Below are 17,725 nucleotides of genomic sequence, written 5' to 3' on the forward strand. Positions count from 1 at the left end.
CACGGCAGAAGAGGAACATGTCAATAAAGTGCGTATCGCAGGCACAACAGTGAGCGCCGTCACCTTGGTTTGCGATAGAGGGGCTGGCTCGGTTCGATTTTATAAGAAGAAGAAAACAACAACTGGGAAGCCTGGGGGGAGGGGGGTGAAATCTAATGGTCGTAACAATAATCTCAACGTGTACATCGACACCGCACTATTCGCTCACTCTCGACGAGAGAGGGAGGACGACTGAGAGACGCGAGGAGGAACCAGTCACGAGCTTGGGAAGGCAGTCACGCGGTGAGCCGGCGTCAATAAGCTCTGCCGTGCTCGATATAAACTATAAACTATACACGATGTGCAGGCGTTATCGGCCAACTTACGAGTGTTTACAAGTGCGAGGAAACTCGAGCGCCTCGGATAAAAACCCCACGCGTGCGACGGGTAAAGGCACTAACCCGTCCAGGTGAAGTCCACATTTTTGTGTATGTACGGAACGTGTTTCGCACCGTCGTAATCGGAGGTGCCGGTAACTTTAGCATTGTCCTGGCGAGCCGTTGCTGTAGCCGCTACAGCACCTCCCGGACGCGACGCGCCTACGGGAAGTGTGCGTCACCACATTGTGTGCTATCCACCGACTCTCGCTTCCTCTCCACAATGATGGATTGCAGGCCACGTGCAGTATAATGACCGCCGTCGCCCGGCAAGAGTTCGCGGACGCCAGGACGATTGGGCAACACCGAGGGCTCGGATTCTGAACGCCCAGCAGAGGTTACGTTTGTTTTTTGCGTGGGATGTTTTGGGGGTAGGGGGCTTTGCTCAGAAGCAGTGGGGTAGTAACGAGGGGCGGTCCTCGACTTACGAACACAATTCGTTCCTGAGACCCGTTCGTAAGTCGAACGGTTCGTAAGACGGAACACAGTAATCTATTGTATATTTAAATGTCCACACAAACACTCACTTCCAGCTTTGGGCTGACTCATTACATCTCGCGGAGGATCGCTCAGCTGAACAAAACATTGTGCCGCAGTTCGATTTGCAAGTGAGAGCTCGCGTTTTAAGCTAATGTAAAAAACTATAACAAATCTTTCATGGAACCTAGCTCGTGATTGCGGTTGTTCGTTAGTCGGGCAGTCGTAATTCGAGGACTGTCCGTATATTATCAGTTCGGGGTGGGGGATGTGCCAATCTGTCAGGTGGGGCCCCAATATTTGATTTGAATTAAATAACATACAACGTGGAACGGAAATGAAAAATAATCATTAAAAAATCATTTGAGACCGCGTTTTAAATCATTGTTATTCTTGGTTCATTCGGTAAAGTCACGTAGAATGGAAATAATAAAATAATAAAAATAAAACATAATTAAAGTCACGTAGAATGGAAATAATAAAATAATAGAAATAAAACATATTTATTTTTATTACTTTATTATTTCCATTCTACGTGACTTTACCGAAAAAACCAAGAAGATGAATCCCTGCAGTCACGAAAGCTTTAAATCGAAATTTAAATCATTGTCGTTGTTCTTTTGCACTGTTGTTGAAGACACATCTCACGTTGGTTGTCAAGGGGGCCCCAGCCCGTAGCTGTGGCCACCGCGGTGGGGGGGCGGGGGGGGTGAGGGGGGGGCGCGGGGGGGGGGGGGAGGGGGGGTGAGGGGCAGGGCACCCCTTGCCTGCCCCAGTGCTGCTCGTTACGCCACTGCTCGGCTCCCTGTTGTGGGGGCTGCGGGTTCGACAGGCGTGAAGGGTGGCCTCTATAAAAAAAAAAAACATCTTTACGAGACAATTCATCACTCACTTTAAAAATAGCCGCTTGCTTCTTTTTTTAAAGACTTTCCAAACACGCATGACGCGCCCAGTTTATGATCAATAAACACCGCCCCAACTTTTCTGTAATGATATTTGGCCGTTTCAATCTCATCTCGTGACTTATTTTTGTGCAATGAACCCTCCGACAAGCAACCGCAAAGACAACGTGACGATTGTGTGAATGACGAAGGCGCGATGGTGCGTGCTAAGGGCACGAAACCAGACAGGTATGGCACGCCAGCACAAATACTCTTTGTTTTTTTCGGTAAAGTAACGTAGGTAAAAAATAATAAAAATGAAAACAACTTAATTAAATCACAAATTAAATAAGTAAAATTAAATAAAAAAGTGAAAACAACTAAATTAATTTCATCTTGTATTTAATTTTATTTATTTTAATTTGTGATTTAATTTAGTTGTTTTCATTTTTATTATTTTTTACCTACGTGACTTTACCGATTAAAAAAAAGAGTATGGATCCTTGCAGTCACGAAAACTTCAAATCTAGAATCACAAATACGTTGCGTCTGCACACATAATTGCCAATGTTGTATGTTTATCGGCTATTCCAGTGGAATGTTATGAATCAAGCAGCACGTATTTCTTGAGCAAGCTGTGGACCGGTTTCGAACTTCTGGGTCTCATCAGCAAAAACAGCATTGCAACCACCGATACAGCAACTTTGTTTTACAATTCCGTTGCCTATTTTGCTAAAAAGAACGTTATATTTGGATAAGGGACCGTCCATTAATGACGTCACGCACCTAGGGGGGGGGGGGTCAGACATTTGTGACGATGTGTGACGAGGGGGGGGGGGGTTTGAGAAATGTGACGTCACATCAAAATGTGCAACTTTAAATAAATATAGACAACACGTTTTACATAATTAAATATACATTTTAATACGTTTTCTCCTCGTGACGTCATTTATGGACGGCCCCCAATGTCCTTTCAACCGTGACGCTTCGACAACTTAGAACAATTTGGCGTCTGTTAAGCAATGAACGCGTGTTCCCTCTGAGTCAACCTCAGACGAATAAGCGAAGTTAATTGCTCGGAAATGTTGAATACAGGACAATTGCTCATGATCTGGTTAAGTTTATATACTATTATACTTCGTATGTATCTGCTAAGTTTAACGTTTTGCCTCTATCAATCGTTTTAATTTTATAAATACTAATTGATGAAAATCTAAATTAGCCACTTAACTTTCTTGTTGCATTATTTGCTTTGTTTTCATTCTTGTACTCTCATTTGTCTTTATTGTGGGCAGCAGAGGGCAGTGCAGGGAAATCAGACGTTGTACTGTGTATCTATGCTCCCACTGCCGCCTCTAGCCTTCATCAACCCGTATGCACCAGCGTCGTAAAGTGTGGTAACAGCACCCACGACGACCCTCGCCCTAGCAGTGGAGTGTTCAAGGGCTGTGAGTTTGATTTTGCACACCGGATCTCCCTTGACAGAGACTTGTGTTTTCAATTGCCTCGTTCTCGATTGCATCTGCATGGTTCTCGCGTACACTAATAGTGTCTTATTCAAATCGGTGCATACCCATTCGTATATATTCCAAGCTCACAATGCGTACATGTCAAAGAATCTATGGGGGTTGTTTGCTGTTAAATCGATTTCGGTGTATGCAATGGCTTCAACGTGATCACCTCCAGCCACTAGAGGCCGCTAGACTCATCACAATGCGAACACATTTTGAATCGAGTCACCGAGTCGAATCACTTCACCGAAAATCGTGACGGACGAGCGCGTGGCTTTGATACACGCTGCAAATCTGGCACGTCGCGATTATCACGCCTTTCGTGAATAATTAATCGAGACCATCCTGACCAATGGGCACGCTCAACGCGCTCACATATGTTCAAAGAGGCGGCTCGTGAATACAAGTTGCGACATCTGATTGGCCGGAGCGGCCGCGAGACAAGACGGGAAAGGCTTGGGGGGGGGGGCTAATTATCATAATTTATTTTCTCCTACCGTGGACAGCGCCCCCAGGGAGACACGTGGACACACGAGGCTGAATTGCAGAGAGAGAGAGAGCGAGGCGGCATTGGTGGAGGGAGGAATCGCCAACAGCTTATAGCGGCAGCGGGCTGGAACATCATACACCTGCCCCACCATCACCACAAGGCAAACAGGGGCGAGAAGCAGCAGTCGTCGCTGCCTCCGCCGTCTCTGCCTTCTCTGCCTCCTCCTCGCCTATGTTGACAGAGCTGCTCGTGGTCGTGTGTGTTTACTCTCCACGGCTGGCCAAGACAAAAGAGAGACGAGAAAAGTCGCCGCTTTGATTTTCCGTCTGCGCTGGAAGAAGCGCCCATTCCCTCCCAGCACGTGTTGACTCTGTTGTTAGCGAGAACAATAGCGAGAACATTAGCGAGAACAATAGCAAGCGCGCTTATTGTTGCTAGTGTTATTCTTTTCCCCTCCCTCCTTTATAAATGAGAAAGTAGAGTCGCTTTCAGATATGATTTTGTAAAAAAAAAATGATGGTAATAGTCTTAAACAAGTCGTAAGACTGTGTAGCAGTTGAGCATTCGGTGATAGTTTAAATGTAATCGTCACGACTGCGAGTTTTCGTGACGAATCTCGAGTAAGTGCGTTTCTATAGTGTAGTGGCATTCTGCTAATCGGGTCTGTGTGTAACCACCGGCATAGCCAGCGTGCGTGAGCTTGTGTTTGTCTATCATAGCGTACGGATCCTTGCGTAGCCACCTCGGCAGGTAGGGTTAGGCGTGTGCATACATACGTCTAGCCCAATCTGTGTCCCTGTATAGATTCACACACACAAGGCTACGGCGTCGTGTCGCCGTGTATTTAGTCTCCGCAAGCGATGGATGTGCTGGCCAGCCACAGCATCTTTCACGAACTGCAGCTGGTGCACGACACGGGTTATTTCTCTGCTCTGCCATCTCTCGAAGAAAACTGGCAGCAGGTAAGACGAGAGAGAGAGTGTGTGTGTGAGAGATGGTGTGTGTGTGTGAGCGGCGTGCGTGTGCTGTCAGTCTCGTGTTGCATGTATCATGCGAGAGTGTGCGGCGCTTGTAAGCTGGTGATGTGTGTTCGCATTGCTTCAGCAGGAGCGGTTAGCGTGCTGCGATTTCGCAGACACACGATGAGTTCGAATCCTGGCCACGGCCAACAATCAGTGCCGAGCGATGTTTCTGTCTTAACTGCTGCTGAGCCTCCCCTAGGTCGACTCAGCCTAAATACGTAGCTGCTGCGTTATATTATTACGTTGTTATTATGTCAACGTCAGCACTGGGGAGACGAAGGCGGCCGGGCGTGATTTTTGCGCCGGTACAGACCTAAATAGGTGCGCGCTAGCAACACTTGCTCCACGAGTCTAAAGACTATAGGGGTATCTTTGTCTTTGCTCGTGGTTGGTGTGTGTGTGCTTCTTTTGTGCTCCGTACTTATAGGTGCTCGCTAACAGCACTTGCTCAAACAGTCTGTGCCAGCTTAAAAATACGCTGCCAAGCTTAGCAGTGTTCATTAGGATGCTGTCTTTCCGATAGCCCTGTTCTTCACCTGAGGACGGCTGCTTGCGTTGTGGCCGAAACGCCGTGAGAATTGTATCTGATTATGTTTCATTTTTATTATTTTATTATTTCCCTTCTACGTGACTTTACCGAAAGAACCAAGAATACAGGCTATGCTGGTTATGCGGGAGGCCTTTGTGTTTTTTTCGTGATGTGGGTTTAATGTATGACATGTGATGTGTGTGTAATATGTGAAAGATGTGTGCTGTCTTGTGAGTTGTGTGTTTGTGTCATTTGATATGTGAATGATGTGCACCACGTGGTCTGTCTTTCGTGTGAGTGTCATGTGAGTGATGTGTATCATGTGAGATGTGTGTATGCATTGTGGGTGTCATGTGAGTGATATGTGCATGTGTGTATCCGTGTATTATGTAAAGTGTGTGTATGTGTGTCATGAGAGTGAGTTGCTTGTCCATCGTCAGTGATGTGTGTGTCCTGATGCCATTAATATCATGCTCTATATCATGTGATGTGTGTGTCTTGTGAGAAATGTGTACATATGCACCATGAGTGATCTGTGTTAATGTGCGTATTGTGTGCGAAATGTCACGTGACAGGTGAGTGATGTACGTATCACCTGAATGATGTTTGTGTCATGTGAGTGACATGTGTGTGCATGTATGCGGGGAGCGGCGTCGCAGTGGTTCGTGTGCTGCGCTACGAACCAGCGATCGTTGTCAACATCGGTAAAAAAATCATACCTGGTGAGATGTGTAAATGTCAGCATTGGGAAGACAAAGGCGGCCTGGCGTGTTGCTAGCCACCCAACTATTCGCATGCCGTGCCGGCCTTCATAGGTGCTCGCCAACAGCACTTGTCCCAACAGCCTGTAACAGGCTATACAGGAGTCTTTGTGTTATGTTTGTAAAGCTACTAAACCCTCATGGCAGACAACGATATGGCGAGACATTCATCCAGCAGTGGATTGACGGGACTGTAAATTAATATTATTCTTATCAGGTGCGTATGTCGGCGAGTGATGTGTGTGTGTGTGCGCGTCTTTGAGAAATGTGTGTGCATGTATCTGTCTGTCATGTGAGCGGTGAGTAATGTGTTGCATTTCATATGCCTGCCATGTGAATGCTGCCGACATGGAAGACGTGTGTGTGTGTCGTTGTGTATGAATGATGTGTGTGGTTGTATGTGCATAGCACGCCACATCAATTGTAGCCATCCCTTGTTGTGTGTGTGGTTTCTAATCCGAGCCATTGTTCCTGGTAGAATATACAATTCATGCCAACATTTTTTTTAAACAAGGTGGAATTCTATAGAACAGCATTATTGCATAGATGATTCTGGTAAATGGGACAATGCTATATACATTATATATAGCGTGTTTAAAAGTGTTTGGTGCAACCTGTGTTCACATTTTAGACTAATATTTACGATGCACTGTCAGTTTATATGTGTGTGTGTGTACGTATTGCAAAGTGTGTAAGCACCGTATACAGAAGACGCTGTGTACACATTGACATACCACAGTATTTAAAACCCTACCCTGGCTGTATTTGCACAGAAAGCACATCATCTTGATGTTTGCATTAAAATATCGTTTCGCAATGCACAAATCTCGTTTTAACAACATCATGCGGGGAAAAAATGACTGCTGGATTAATTAACTAATGGATAATTATGTTTTTAAACATTCAATCATTCATACGAAATCACAGCCCTTTGTCAATCCACGGCCGAATAGATTTCCCCATCCAGTCTCAGTCATGAGGTTGTTTGACTATACTTCACCACCCTGGTCAATGTGGATTGGTGGTGAAAGTGAAGGGATTTTGTGGCGGGTGGTCGGGTGCGAGGCATCACTCGCCACTCATGTTGGTCAGGAGTCGAACTCGTGTCTGCTGGTTCCAAAGTGCAGCGCACCAACAAGCCGTGTGACACGAGTACCCCTGCCAATTTAAAGGGATCTAAAATAAAAATGTTGTTTGCTCATTAAAGCCAGCACCAGACGAGAGCATGCAGATGCAGCGCACAAACACACGGCAGCAACAATAAAAATAATCGCGTGGCTAGAATCACTCAACCCCGCGTGTTTCTCTACGGAAAGAAAACCCTACTCAATAATTAATGGGCCTAATGTCTGGACCGCTCCACAAACTACAGTAATAATAAAAATATAACCTCCCCCCCTCTCTACCCACCCACCCCTCTCACACCGAGACACTGCTGGGGGGAGGTGGAAGTAACCAACCCGAGCCTTGGCACATTTATATCTATACCACGGGGGTGGCGCCAGTGCGTGGCATTGAGAGGAAATGTATTCTAAAAAAAAAAAGCTTTTGTGGTCGATTGAAAGCTATTTCATATCAAGCTCCTTTTCGCAGCCCATAGAAAAAAAGTTGCGTCTGGTTTATTATTAACGTATTATTATTTTCGTTGGTGTTTTCGGCACAATTTGGTTGCTTCAAATGCCCTTGATCAATGTTTCGCCGTGCACCTCAAATGCCCCCTCCCAGCCCCCCCCCCCAGCCTCCCCCACCCCGGTCAAACCCATGCACATTTTGCTTTTAAAATAATAATCTCGAGCGGGGCGGGTGGATGGATGTATTTGTGAACACTGGCTCCTATGGGGCTTGTGTGCAGCATCGCTCGTCTGTGCTGCGTCTTCCCGAATGTGTGACATCGGCCAACCCGAAGTTGCATGAATTGTACACGGGTTAAGGTTGATTTAAAATACGTTGCAACATTGCACAATGTGTTAAGAATGCATCTCGACACTTTATGAATCCAAATCGTATGCATTACATTTTGGAAGTGTCTAAATTCAACCGCATTTTCTGCTCTGTATTTATATTTGGTGAGAGCACGCGTTGAAGACAGCGCGTCCAACCCTTCTGCTTTCAAGGGGGACTTGAACTGAAGCTCAGTAGATGCGACGCAGAAAACTACACAAATGTAGAGCGTCCACAAAATATCACTCTTTATTATTATATTTGCGAAAACGGAAACCGCAACAACAACAAAACTACAAAAAATTCCAGACCTTTTTAAGAGTCGTCAGCATCGATAGATTCATGTACACGAGCAGCATTCGACGGCCAACATTGTAAAGCCACGCTAATTTGAAATCTGAAACAACGACGAGGATCGTATAAGCAGTAGTACCTATGCAAGCCGGGCAGCGGCGCATTAATTTATTTTTTGAGGGGGGTGAGTTGGGGGGACCCTCCATCAATAATTGAAGAGGTTTTTTTTTGTGTGTGCGCACAATCTGTCACGCTGCATTGAAGTTATAAATGTGAACGTCGCAGTTATTAATTTACTAAACGTTGTTATCCAAATGTATTTGCCAGCAAGCCTGCTTGAGCGCTTAATGAACACCGAGCTAAGACCCGTGAGAAGAAACCCAACGGTGGTTTTTAATTTTTCATTCTGGTCAATTGAATGACATTTTTGTTGCATTTAGGGACTGCGTTGGCAGTGGTGTGCGAGAAGAATGAATACAAAAAACCTCACCATCCCCAACACTGCCTGATAACAGAAAGGCATAAAATGTTTTTTGTTGTTTGGTAAAATAACCCCTGCGGATTGACTGCAGTATGAACCCGGCGACCTGAGTTCGATTCTTGGACACGTCTAACAAGAGTGGTGAGTGATATCTCAGCCTGTCCTGGGCCCCCTCCCATTCAACAGCCTACACTGAGCGGCATGGGTGAAGTATGGTTAAACAACCACAATGGTTGACATGGAATGGATAGGCCTTTATCCAGCAGTGGATTGGCAAATCGCTAATTAAGCTATAGTTGGCTGAAGTTTGGGTAAACGACCCTTAATTGCCCTTGTTAAGAAGAGTTATTGCCCAAAACATTTGATCACACTTGGGAATATATTTTCCATTTGGGGAAATACAGTAATAACAAAGTCTGTGAATAGGATAACGGTTCATGGCTATATATCTCCTAGCGCAATAGTATTTTTTAAGCTTCTGTATGACACCCCCACAAAAATGTGGCGATCGTATTTCACCGATTAGTGTCGGTTTACACCTCTGCTTTCCATGTCCTCCATCTGTTCTGGAGATGTCAGGACCATCACGAGACAGCCCCAATGACACCTACCCGGAAGGTCACTCTTCAACATTACCGTGCCCGCCGTCAGGTGCAATATCGGTCTCGGATTAACAGCGCACTGGGCCCTGAGCCAGGCAATATTTTGAAATTCCCAACGCTCATCTCGTGGGCCGGCGCCGTTGCCTAGGCTCCCCTCTGCCGGGCCCCCGCGAAGGAGGACGCAAAAGGCAGCTGCTCACCCCGGCCGCGGTTTAATCAGGTCCTGGCGGAAGGGGACTCGCTAGGGTTTTGTATCCAGCCAAAGAGCTCATCGCGGAGAGGCTCTGCGCCAGACCTCAATCCGAGCAAACGGGGGGGCCCCCTGGGGAGAGCTGTCCGCCCCCCACCACCGCCGTGGATAATCCGAGCCTGCGTACGAGTGCCGCGAAGGGTTGCCCCGTTGAGAGCCTAAGCCAGGCCCGAGACGGACCCCAGCGGTGGATCCGTCTCCCTTGTGTCCTGTTGGCGCCTCTTACCCCGCATCTCCACTGTGCATCCCCCCCGGCCCGCACCTCTGCACCACTCTCCTCCCTTTTGGGCTCCCGTTCAGCTGAGCAGGAGGGCGAATGTCATGGTGACCAGCTGTGGGTGGTGCACTCGCGCAAGCTGCTATTTCCAAGGCAGGGCTCGTGGATCGTGCAGGCTTTGTGAACCTATGTTTGTACGTAGTTAAACAAAGAAAAGCAATTTAATTGTAAGTAATCGGTGTATGTCTTGTTATGGTTTGTTTTTCTCAAAGACTTTAAGCTGGTGGGTCTTGGTAACAATATAGTAATATCTATTTTGTATATACTTCAAATGTGTCATACAGACGGCGGCTTCGTGTTTTTTGGAAACCGATTCTGCTGCTCTCGGTGATGACATTTCGTAGCACATTCAATCCCCACAAAGTCTCTCTTGAAAAGAATAATCACAAAGAAGACGTTTGTCCAAGGGAGAGAAAAAAATGAATTCCATCAAACAGTGGTGTCGGATCGTTCTCGCCAATCGCAGGAATTGTTACAGCGGCAGGCGAGGTGTGCTGTTCACAGTCAATGCCATTCACGCACCTGCGCACGCACGCATCTGACACCGTCTTTAAGTCTCAAAGTTGACGCCACAAATCACGCGGTTAAACTTTCATCAAGTGTCTCTCGAGGGTGCACGTGCTCCTGGCTTTCGCCATTTTTTTTAAACGGCAGGTTTGTTTTTTGTCAGCTAGCGGCATCTCTACCTGGCATCTCCTGACACCCCCAACGTCTAACACGCGAGAAGGGGCCGTGTGCGCTGTTCACTTTTGCCAGCTTCACTTCTTTTGGAAACACGGCTTGTTAGATTCGCCCTCAGATTCTGATGTTTGTGTGGCAGCCCTCGCGTGAGCCTTCCCACCCCCCCCCCCCCCCCGCATGTTTTGCGTTGTCAAGGTCATCGTCGTTGTCATTGACGTGCGTCGTGCAGCACTTGAGACTGCCAAGGCTGCGAGGCTTCGGTTCAGCGGTCGAGGTTAGAATCGACGAGTCGAAACAACCAAACAGAAAACAAAGATCCCCCCCCCCCTTATATAGGCGAGTGTTGTTAGCGAGCACCTATGAAGGCCCTTATATAGGCGAGTGTTGTTAGCGAGCACCTATGAAGGCCACGACTGTGGCACACGAGGCGGTGGGTGACCAGAAACACGCCAGGCCGCCTTTGTCTCTCTCGGGGCGATGTTTACTACACACTGCACCAGGTATTCATTTGAGGCTGACTCGACCTAGAGGAGGCCCAGGACCCGTTCAGATAATATTCACTGGTATTCGCCGTTAGCGGTAATTGAAATCAGGTCTCTGAATTAATAGCGCAGCGTGCTAACCGCTACGCTACCGCTCCCCCCCCCCACACACACAGGCGTACACAAGCAAACACACATTCACACGAGCGTGAACCATTTCCAGCTTTATTGACTTTTCCTGGAAGTAAAAGAAGTGATTAAAGTGAGAGTCATTTAGCACAATTCACACCGTGGCTGGGCCAGCACTGCCTCGAAGGCATCACCAGTCATACACGAACCGCCTGGCAGTGTTTACCCCGCCGCACAATGGATTGCTCCATCGGCATCGATCGCTGCATCGCCAATAACCTGCGGAACGGTCCATTTCAATTTTTTTCCGGCACATGGATTGCCCACCGTGGTGCCCGTCCGCTTGTGCCAAACTATCGCAGGCGCTCGCACGCCAAGCCTCGAGTGGACAGCGCGTGGAAGGCGGCGCTGCCACTCCATTAGCCTCGGGCAGGGCTATTGCAAAGTGCTCTGGGCATTGATGCCTGCGTGGATAACTGGAGGTTGATGGTGCGAGCTGGGAGTGCGCGTGTCTGTTGTGTGTGGACGCACGCGTGCGGGAGCCAGTGGCGCAGTGCTTGGACCACTGCGCCACGTATTAACCCCCTGCCACCTTGGTTCGGTTTTCTCAGCCCACAGGAGGCTAACCGGCTAACGTCGGTGACGATCATCCGATTCGGTCATGGTGCCTCCCGTGAGGTCGAGTCGGCCTCGCGTGAGCCCATTTTGTTAACGTACACGCGAGGGAGTCATAGGTTGTCTGGACGTGTTGCTGGTCACGCCACCCGCTTTTGTGTACTGTGACGACCTTAATAGGTGCTCGCAAATCGCACTCGCTCCGACGCATTCTGTATGGCTACGCGGCGGAGTATGGGAGAAGTCTCGATGCGGCTGTCCAGCTCTCTCCACCCTCCCATGCCGGCTGAAACCAGCTTGCAATCCCTGGGCGCTCAAATGGAATCGGAACCTGGCTTGGGGTTGCTGGTCCCAGGTTGATGTGGTGGTAAGAGAGAGGGATCGGGCAATAAACGCCGGTGAATTGGAAGAGGATCACACATCTTTATGACCTCTCGGCAAATGGAGAGAAAAGGCTTTGGGATGTCACGGTGAGGCGGGCGGGGGGGGGGGAGGGTTTCGGGCGGTGGGCGGGGGGTGACATCAAATTTGCACGCATGTCAGCTGACGGCAGTCACGCGGAGTGCATCGCTAGTCCTGTGCCAATCACATGGGCAACCGCGTTCGGACACAAGTCGCTTAATCCAAGGACAAAGCACTGTGCATTGTTTCGGCTTAATTTTTCTCATCTCAGATCTCTCTTTGTTTTACTTCTCAGCATGTGTCATATCGCAACCACGCCGTAAAGCAATGCATATTTATTAGCACAGTCTCCCATGTGTTATCTTAATTAGGGTTACAAGGCTTTGCAAAACACCCCCCACCCCACCCACCTAATTTGCCGTGCACACTCGTGAGCGTGTGTTTATTGCCAGTGAGCGACGGCGAGTGAGCGAGCGAGCGAACATTTTTCTCTCTCTCTCGCTCTTTGTTCCAATAACTCGAGCCCGTGCTCTCGAGTCGAGCCGTCGAAGGCGGCAGAAAAACCACTTGGCAGCAAGAAGAAGTCGTCCGCGCTTCGCCCGGTCCGAATGCTGTCCTGTTGGCCTCCCGTCGGCCTCCTGTTGGCATCCCGTCGCTGCGCTCAAGTCCTTAAGAGCCGCACCTGTACGACGGGCGGCGTCGCAGCGCATAACACGAGCGTAATGTGGGATACAAAGAAACTAATATTACCGTGCTGTGTACACATAACGTTCGTCGGCGACAGAGAGCTCCTCCAGATGACCTTTGCGTGAGCGTGGAGTGCTCTCGCCAATAGCGTCTTGGTCATGGCGCGTGGCATTTGCTGAGCAGGCACCGACTCTGGCGATGGGACCCAGGAAGGCCCACGCAGGGTCCATGCTTTGCTTGCTTGAACAAACCCTGCTTGGTAATATAGGCTCATCGACTAAACAATCTTGTTTTTGGTGTAGAGAGAACGGAGTTCCACTCATATATGTCAGGCAATGTCGACCTGAGATAATGGCAATTGAGTGAAAATGTACAGAATGTGGGGTTAATTTAGAAGTGTTATTATTTTAATTGTGTTGGAAAATGTGTCAAACTATGTTTCTCCGGTAGGTGTTTTGTTTGTTTGTTATTAACGCATCTGCCTCCATCCAATTCACCCCAAATCGTCCGCCTAATCGCGCCAATCTCGGAAGCTAAGCGCAGTGGAGTGGAGCCTGGCGATCGCTCGGATTGATGATCGCCAGAGCTCGCTTTGTGTTCATCGGCATGGGGCTGTGCGGTGGTCAGGAGATGACAGTGCAGCAGTGGACTTAATCCATCTGTGTGGGGCTTTTGAGTCTCCCCCCCCCCCCCCCTGTACGTGTGGAGTTCTCTCTCTGGGTCCTGTGCTCTCCTGCCACACGACCGTGGCCCCAACACTTACTGGTGGCAGTGGCCAAAGATCCCAATGCACAAACGTCCTGAAACATAATCTTGAGACTCGGTGAGGCTTTTCTTGCGCACGTTTTTGTCCTTATTGGTGGTATTGTTTGATGTATTAAAATTTCCCTTTTTTTTTCTGGCGCAGGGGTTATGGAACCCACAGTTTCAATGGGCCTTCACTTGGATTTAAATTAAGGACATTGATTGATTGATTATTGCTTGTGAACACTTTATACAGCGAAATACCACTCATCCGATTGGATGTGGGTCAGAGCTGGGGTCTATTGCAATTACAATGGCATTGTTATCCGAAATTACAATGGTACTGTAATTGCGGTTCATTACGAATCAACACAATTACAATTATAAATGACCCTCGGGTTCTGGATGTTGGTGGTGCTATGGGAGTATACTATTATCCGTGTATGGATAAACATTGATAATTTTAGGATGCATTTAATGTTTGTCACTTGCGGGGTGACCACCTCTTGTTCATGCAGAGGCGCTCGGATAATCGGCTGATTTGTACCAATCACTCCGAGTGGTGGCACTTATCTGTGGATTGGGACGTGGAAAACGAGGGTTTGTGGATCGCTTAAGGGGCATGGATAATACGAAGAACAGAATTAAGTAAGAAGTGTCGCGCCACTCAAGTCGCATGTTAACCAAGGCTTAACGTCCCACCACTGAATATTTTTCGGGTCGCTGTGTCAGACTTGAGTAGGTGACACGTGACTCGTATCCAGAGCCCGAGCGAGAGGTAGTACACTGGTTGTGGTGGTGTCATGGGTTTACGAATGCTCTCCGTGCCACCGACTGACTCGGCCGTCGGCGAGCACCGATTTCACCGGTTCCTTGCGCCGGTCGCGCAGCGTAACCGCGCCTCTCTCCGCGTCGACCCCCCCAGACGTGCCTGGAGATGGAGCGATACCTGCAGACGGAGCCGAGCGGCCAAACCGCCGAGGCTGGCGCGGACGGGCCGGACGAGGGCCTGTGGGATGAGCTCGTCCTGCAGGCGAAGGCCGCCGGCTCTGCCCGGCCAACGCCGCCGCCGCCGCAGCCGCCGCAGCAGCAGCAGCAGCTGCGGGCCGGCGACGCCGCGCCGCCTCCGGGCGTCGCGGCCGCGGTCAAGCAGGAGTCGGCGGTGGACGGAGCCACGGAGCTGGCGGCCTCTCTGGGCGCCGCCACCGAGTCCGTGCAGCTGGTGCCGAGGAGGCTGGCCGGCCACGAGGCCGTGACGGCGCTCACGCCGCCCTCCTCGCCCGAGCTCGCCAAGAAGCAGCACGCGCTGGCCGCCGCGGCCGCCGCCTCGACCCCCGCCGCCCCTGCCGCCGCCCCCGCCGCCGCCGCCGCCGTGAGGGCCGCCCTGCGGTTGGGCCGCAGCCTGAGTTCTCCCGTGGGCCGCGGCGGCGGCCACCACCATCACCACCACCACCATCACCACCACCACCACAGCGGCCATCAACGCCAAAGCGACGGTGACGATCGGCAGCAGAGGCTGGCGGCCTTGCCGCTGGCGCGCAGCGCGGACTCGTCGCCGGACGGCCGCCGGCGGGTTCACCACTGCCACTTCAACGGCTGCCGCAAGGTTTACACGAAGAGCTCGCACCTCAAGGCTCACCAGCGCACGCACACGGGTGAGTGGCGCCCGGCAGCGACCCGCCCGCGTGCGGCGAGAGTGCGTATGGCCGCTGGTTGCGGTGAAATTCCACGGGTCGTTCCGTCCGTGTCACGGTGGGCCGTTGAGGAGCCCATGACGTTATCCGTGCGTGCCGGTTGTCATTGTTCACGTTCGATCAACTACTTTTAGATGAATCGATTGGGGAAACAAAACGCCACGTGGCATCGCCGCCCCGTAGTGACCGACTAATGTTCACTTGCAGGATGGTGCCACGTTCAACTTGTGCCACCCCAAGGACAGCTGCCACCTTGGGGTGGCGGGGGGGGCTGCCGCAGGGTGAATGCTGGGAGACACGGCGGTGTTGGGGGGGGGGGGTTGGGGCGGGGGTGGGGGCCAGGTGGCGGAGTGACGCGAGACGCGACACGGGCTGCGTGGTGGCCACGGTTCGCACAGCTCTTGTCGTAGCCAGGATTGGTGGATCCCGCGGAGATCCTTGGGGTGTGTGAAGACTCTCTCGCGAGTGAGGTTGTTCCCGTGATGGTCGGTACAGCGAGGGTGTTTGTCTAAGTTTGAGTGATTGTCTTCGCATGCGTTTGGGTTTCCTCTGAGCAACTCTCTGTGCTACCAACACAAAAAACAAGACTAATTTTTTTTTAAAGCAAGATGGACAGAGCGCCACCCGATGAAAGTTTCTTGAGACTCGCTGAAGCCTTCCTGTGCTAATAAAGCTCGACTATTAAGAACACAATGGGAAGTTTTGTCAACGAAATTAGGCCATGCCCATTGCGCTTGGGGCTGCAGGAATTGCGAAAGAGAGAATGTGCAGGATTGAGCTGGGAGTGCTGCCAGTTATATTGACGTGTCTGAAAAACGAATGGTTAATCAAATATTCAGCAGCTGGTTATCCGGTCGGCATTATGCTTGTGTCCGTACTGTACGCAAGTTTGCCCCGGACCGAAATGGGCTTTAAGCTGCGCTGGCAGATGTTGCATACGCTAGAATGTATGATTAATGTCAATTGTGAGTTAAACTACCGAAATAAGCATTCTTCCATTTACTATCCTAAAGCCCCCCCAAAAAAATCCGCCTTTCTGCTGTACGGCTTATAATTGCTAATAACCTTGACTCCCATTCTCCCCCCACCCTCCACTCTTATTTAATGTAATTTCCACCACTGAGCGGGGGGGGGGGGGGGGGGTGGGGGCTGGGGGGCTTAATCATTTGTGTGAACACCGATTATTTGAATTTCTCCTTCCCTGTCCACGGGGAGGGCCTGTGGCACGGTCGTCCCCGTGTCCTCCGCTGTGAACTCGGCGACCTACATTCTTCCCCGGCACAGTTTAGCGCCAGCGGTGAAGGTGATATCTGAAGACGCCCCCCTGCCTCGCCACGCGCACCCATCCTTACGGTGACCTGAACCGCAAGGGTCGAAGTGTGAATTATACCGGTGCTGGTGAGGCCCCTTCATCCAGCAGTGGATTAACAAAACGAGCTCTACGTGGGCAAGTATATGTACTAATGTGGGGTGGTGCGGTGGGGCCACTGGTTAATGCACTGCAACTGCCAACCTGGAGACTTGCATTAAATTCCCGGCCAGGCCAGCAAAACGACCTCCACGACTGGAAAAGCTTTCATGCAGCAGTGGATAAATGGACTGCAAACAATAGTTTTAGTATTCTCCTCTGCAGCCTGACCACGGGCCCACTCTGTGGCTCACGCGAGAAGCGGCGAACCTCGTGTTCGTTGCGATGTTCGCCCAGGCGGGTAAGACGGCGCAATGCTCTCCCCGGGCCGGGCTGCCCGTTAGCGGTGGCTTGCGAGCGCGTTCCGATCGACAGTGCATTGGAGAGGCCGTTCCGATCGTGCACGCGTCATCGTCGGAGAAGGAAAAGGGCCGATTCTGGCAACTTTCGAGTGACCTGGAGGTGACGGTGCCGCTCGTTGGCAGGGGCGTGTGTGTGCGTGTGCGCGTGCGTGCGTGCGTGTGTATGTGTGTGCGTGCGCTCACTCAAAGCGTGATAGATGAACCCGCTAATCAAAAATGTAAATACATAGCGGGACGTGGCCGACGCAAGGGAAATTAATGCCTCCTTAACTTTAATCCTTAATTAATTTGACCGCTCCAAACAAATCTGAATGTAAATATTGTTCAGTGTTGCAAAATTAGGTTTTGAAAGTTTATATACCTGCATTTTCTAACCGTGACTTTTAGAAGAAAAGCTTAATTAGTTTTGCAAATGACGCTTTGGTTAGAATACTGGGCTATGAACCGAGTGGCTGGAGTTAATTTTCAGCAATTGGCTAGCACATGCAGTGAGCTATGGTCTGCCCCGGTTAAATCTTGGTTTATGCAGTTGTTTCACGTAAACCCTGCACTTCATAGAGGCTGTCACTCTGACCACACCGGCAAGACA

The 17,725-nt window shown here is 50.0% G+C and overlaps 1 protein-coding gene across 1 annotated transcript in view; it reads left to right on the forward strand.

The window, feature by feature from the left end:
* The first annotated feature begins 3,863 nt into the window (after positions 1-3,863).
* The window catches only part of LOC133349849 (Krueppel-like factor 6), a 41,085-nt gene continuing 27,223 nt past the window's right edge, over positions 3,864-17,725 (forward strand). The window contains exons 1-4 of the mRNA XM_061563654.1: positions 3,864-4,737; positions 14,598-14,705; positions 14,760-14,971; positions 15,146-15,327. Coding sequence (XP_061419638.1) covers positions 4,636-4,737; positions 14,598-14,705; positions 14,760-14,971; positions 15,146-15,327 — 604 coding nt within the window. The 5' untranslated portion in view covers positions 3,864-4,635. The remainder of the gene's footprint in view (positions 4,738-14,597; positions 14,706-14,759; positions 14,972-15,145; positions 15,328-17,725) is intronic.

This window comes from Lethenteron reissneri, chromosome 31 (genome assembly GCF_015708825.2).
Source record: "Lethenteron reissneri isolate LAM-NWPU_2019-01 chromosome 31, ASM1570882v1, whole genome shotgun sequence".
NCBI lineage: Eukaryota > Metazoa > Chordata > Hyperoartia > Petromyzontiformes > Petromyzontidae > Lethenteron > Lethenteron reissneri.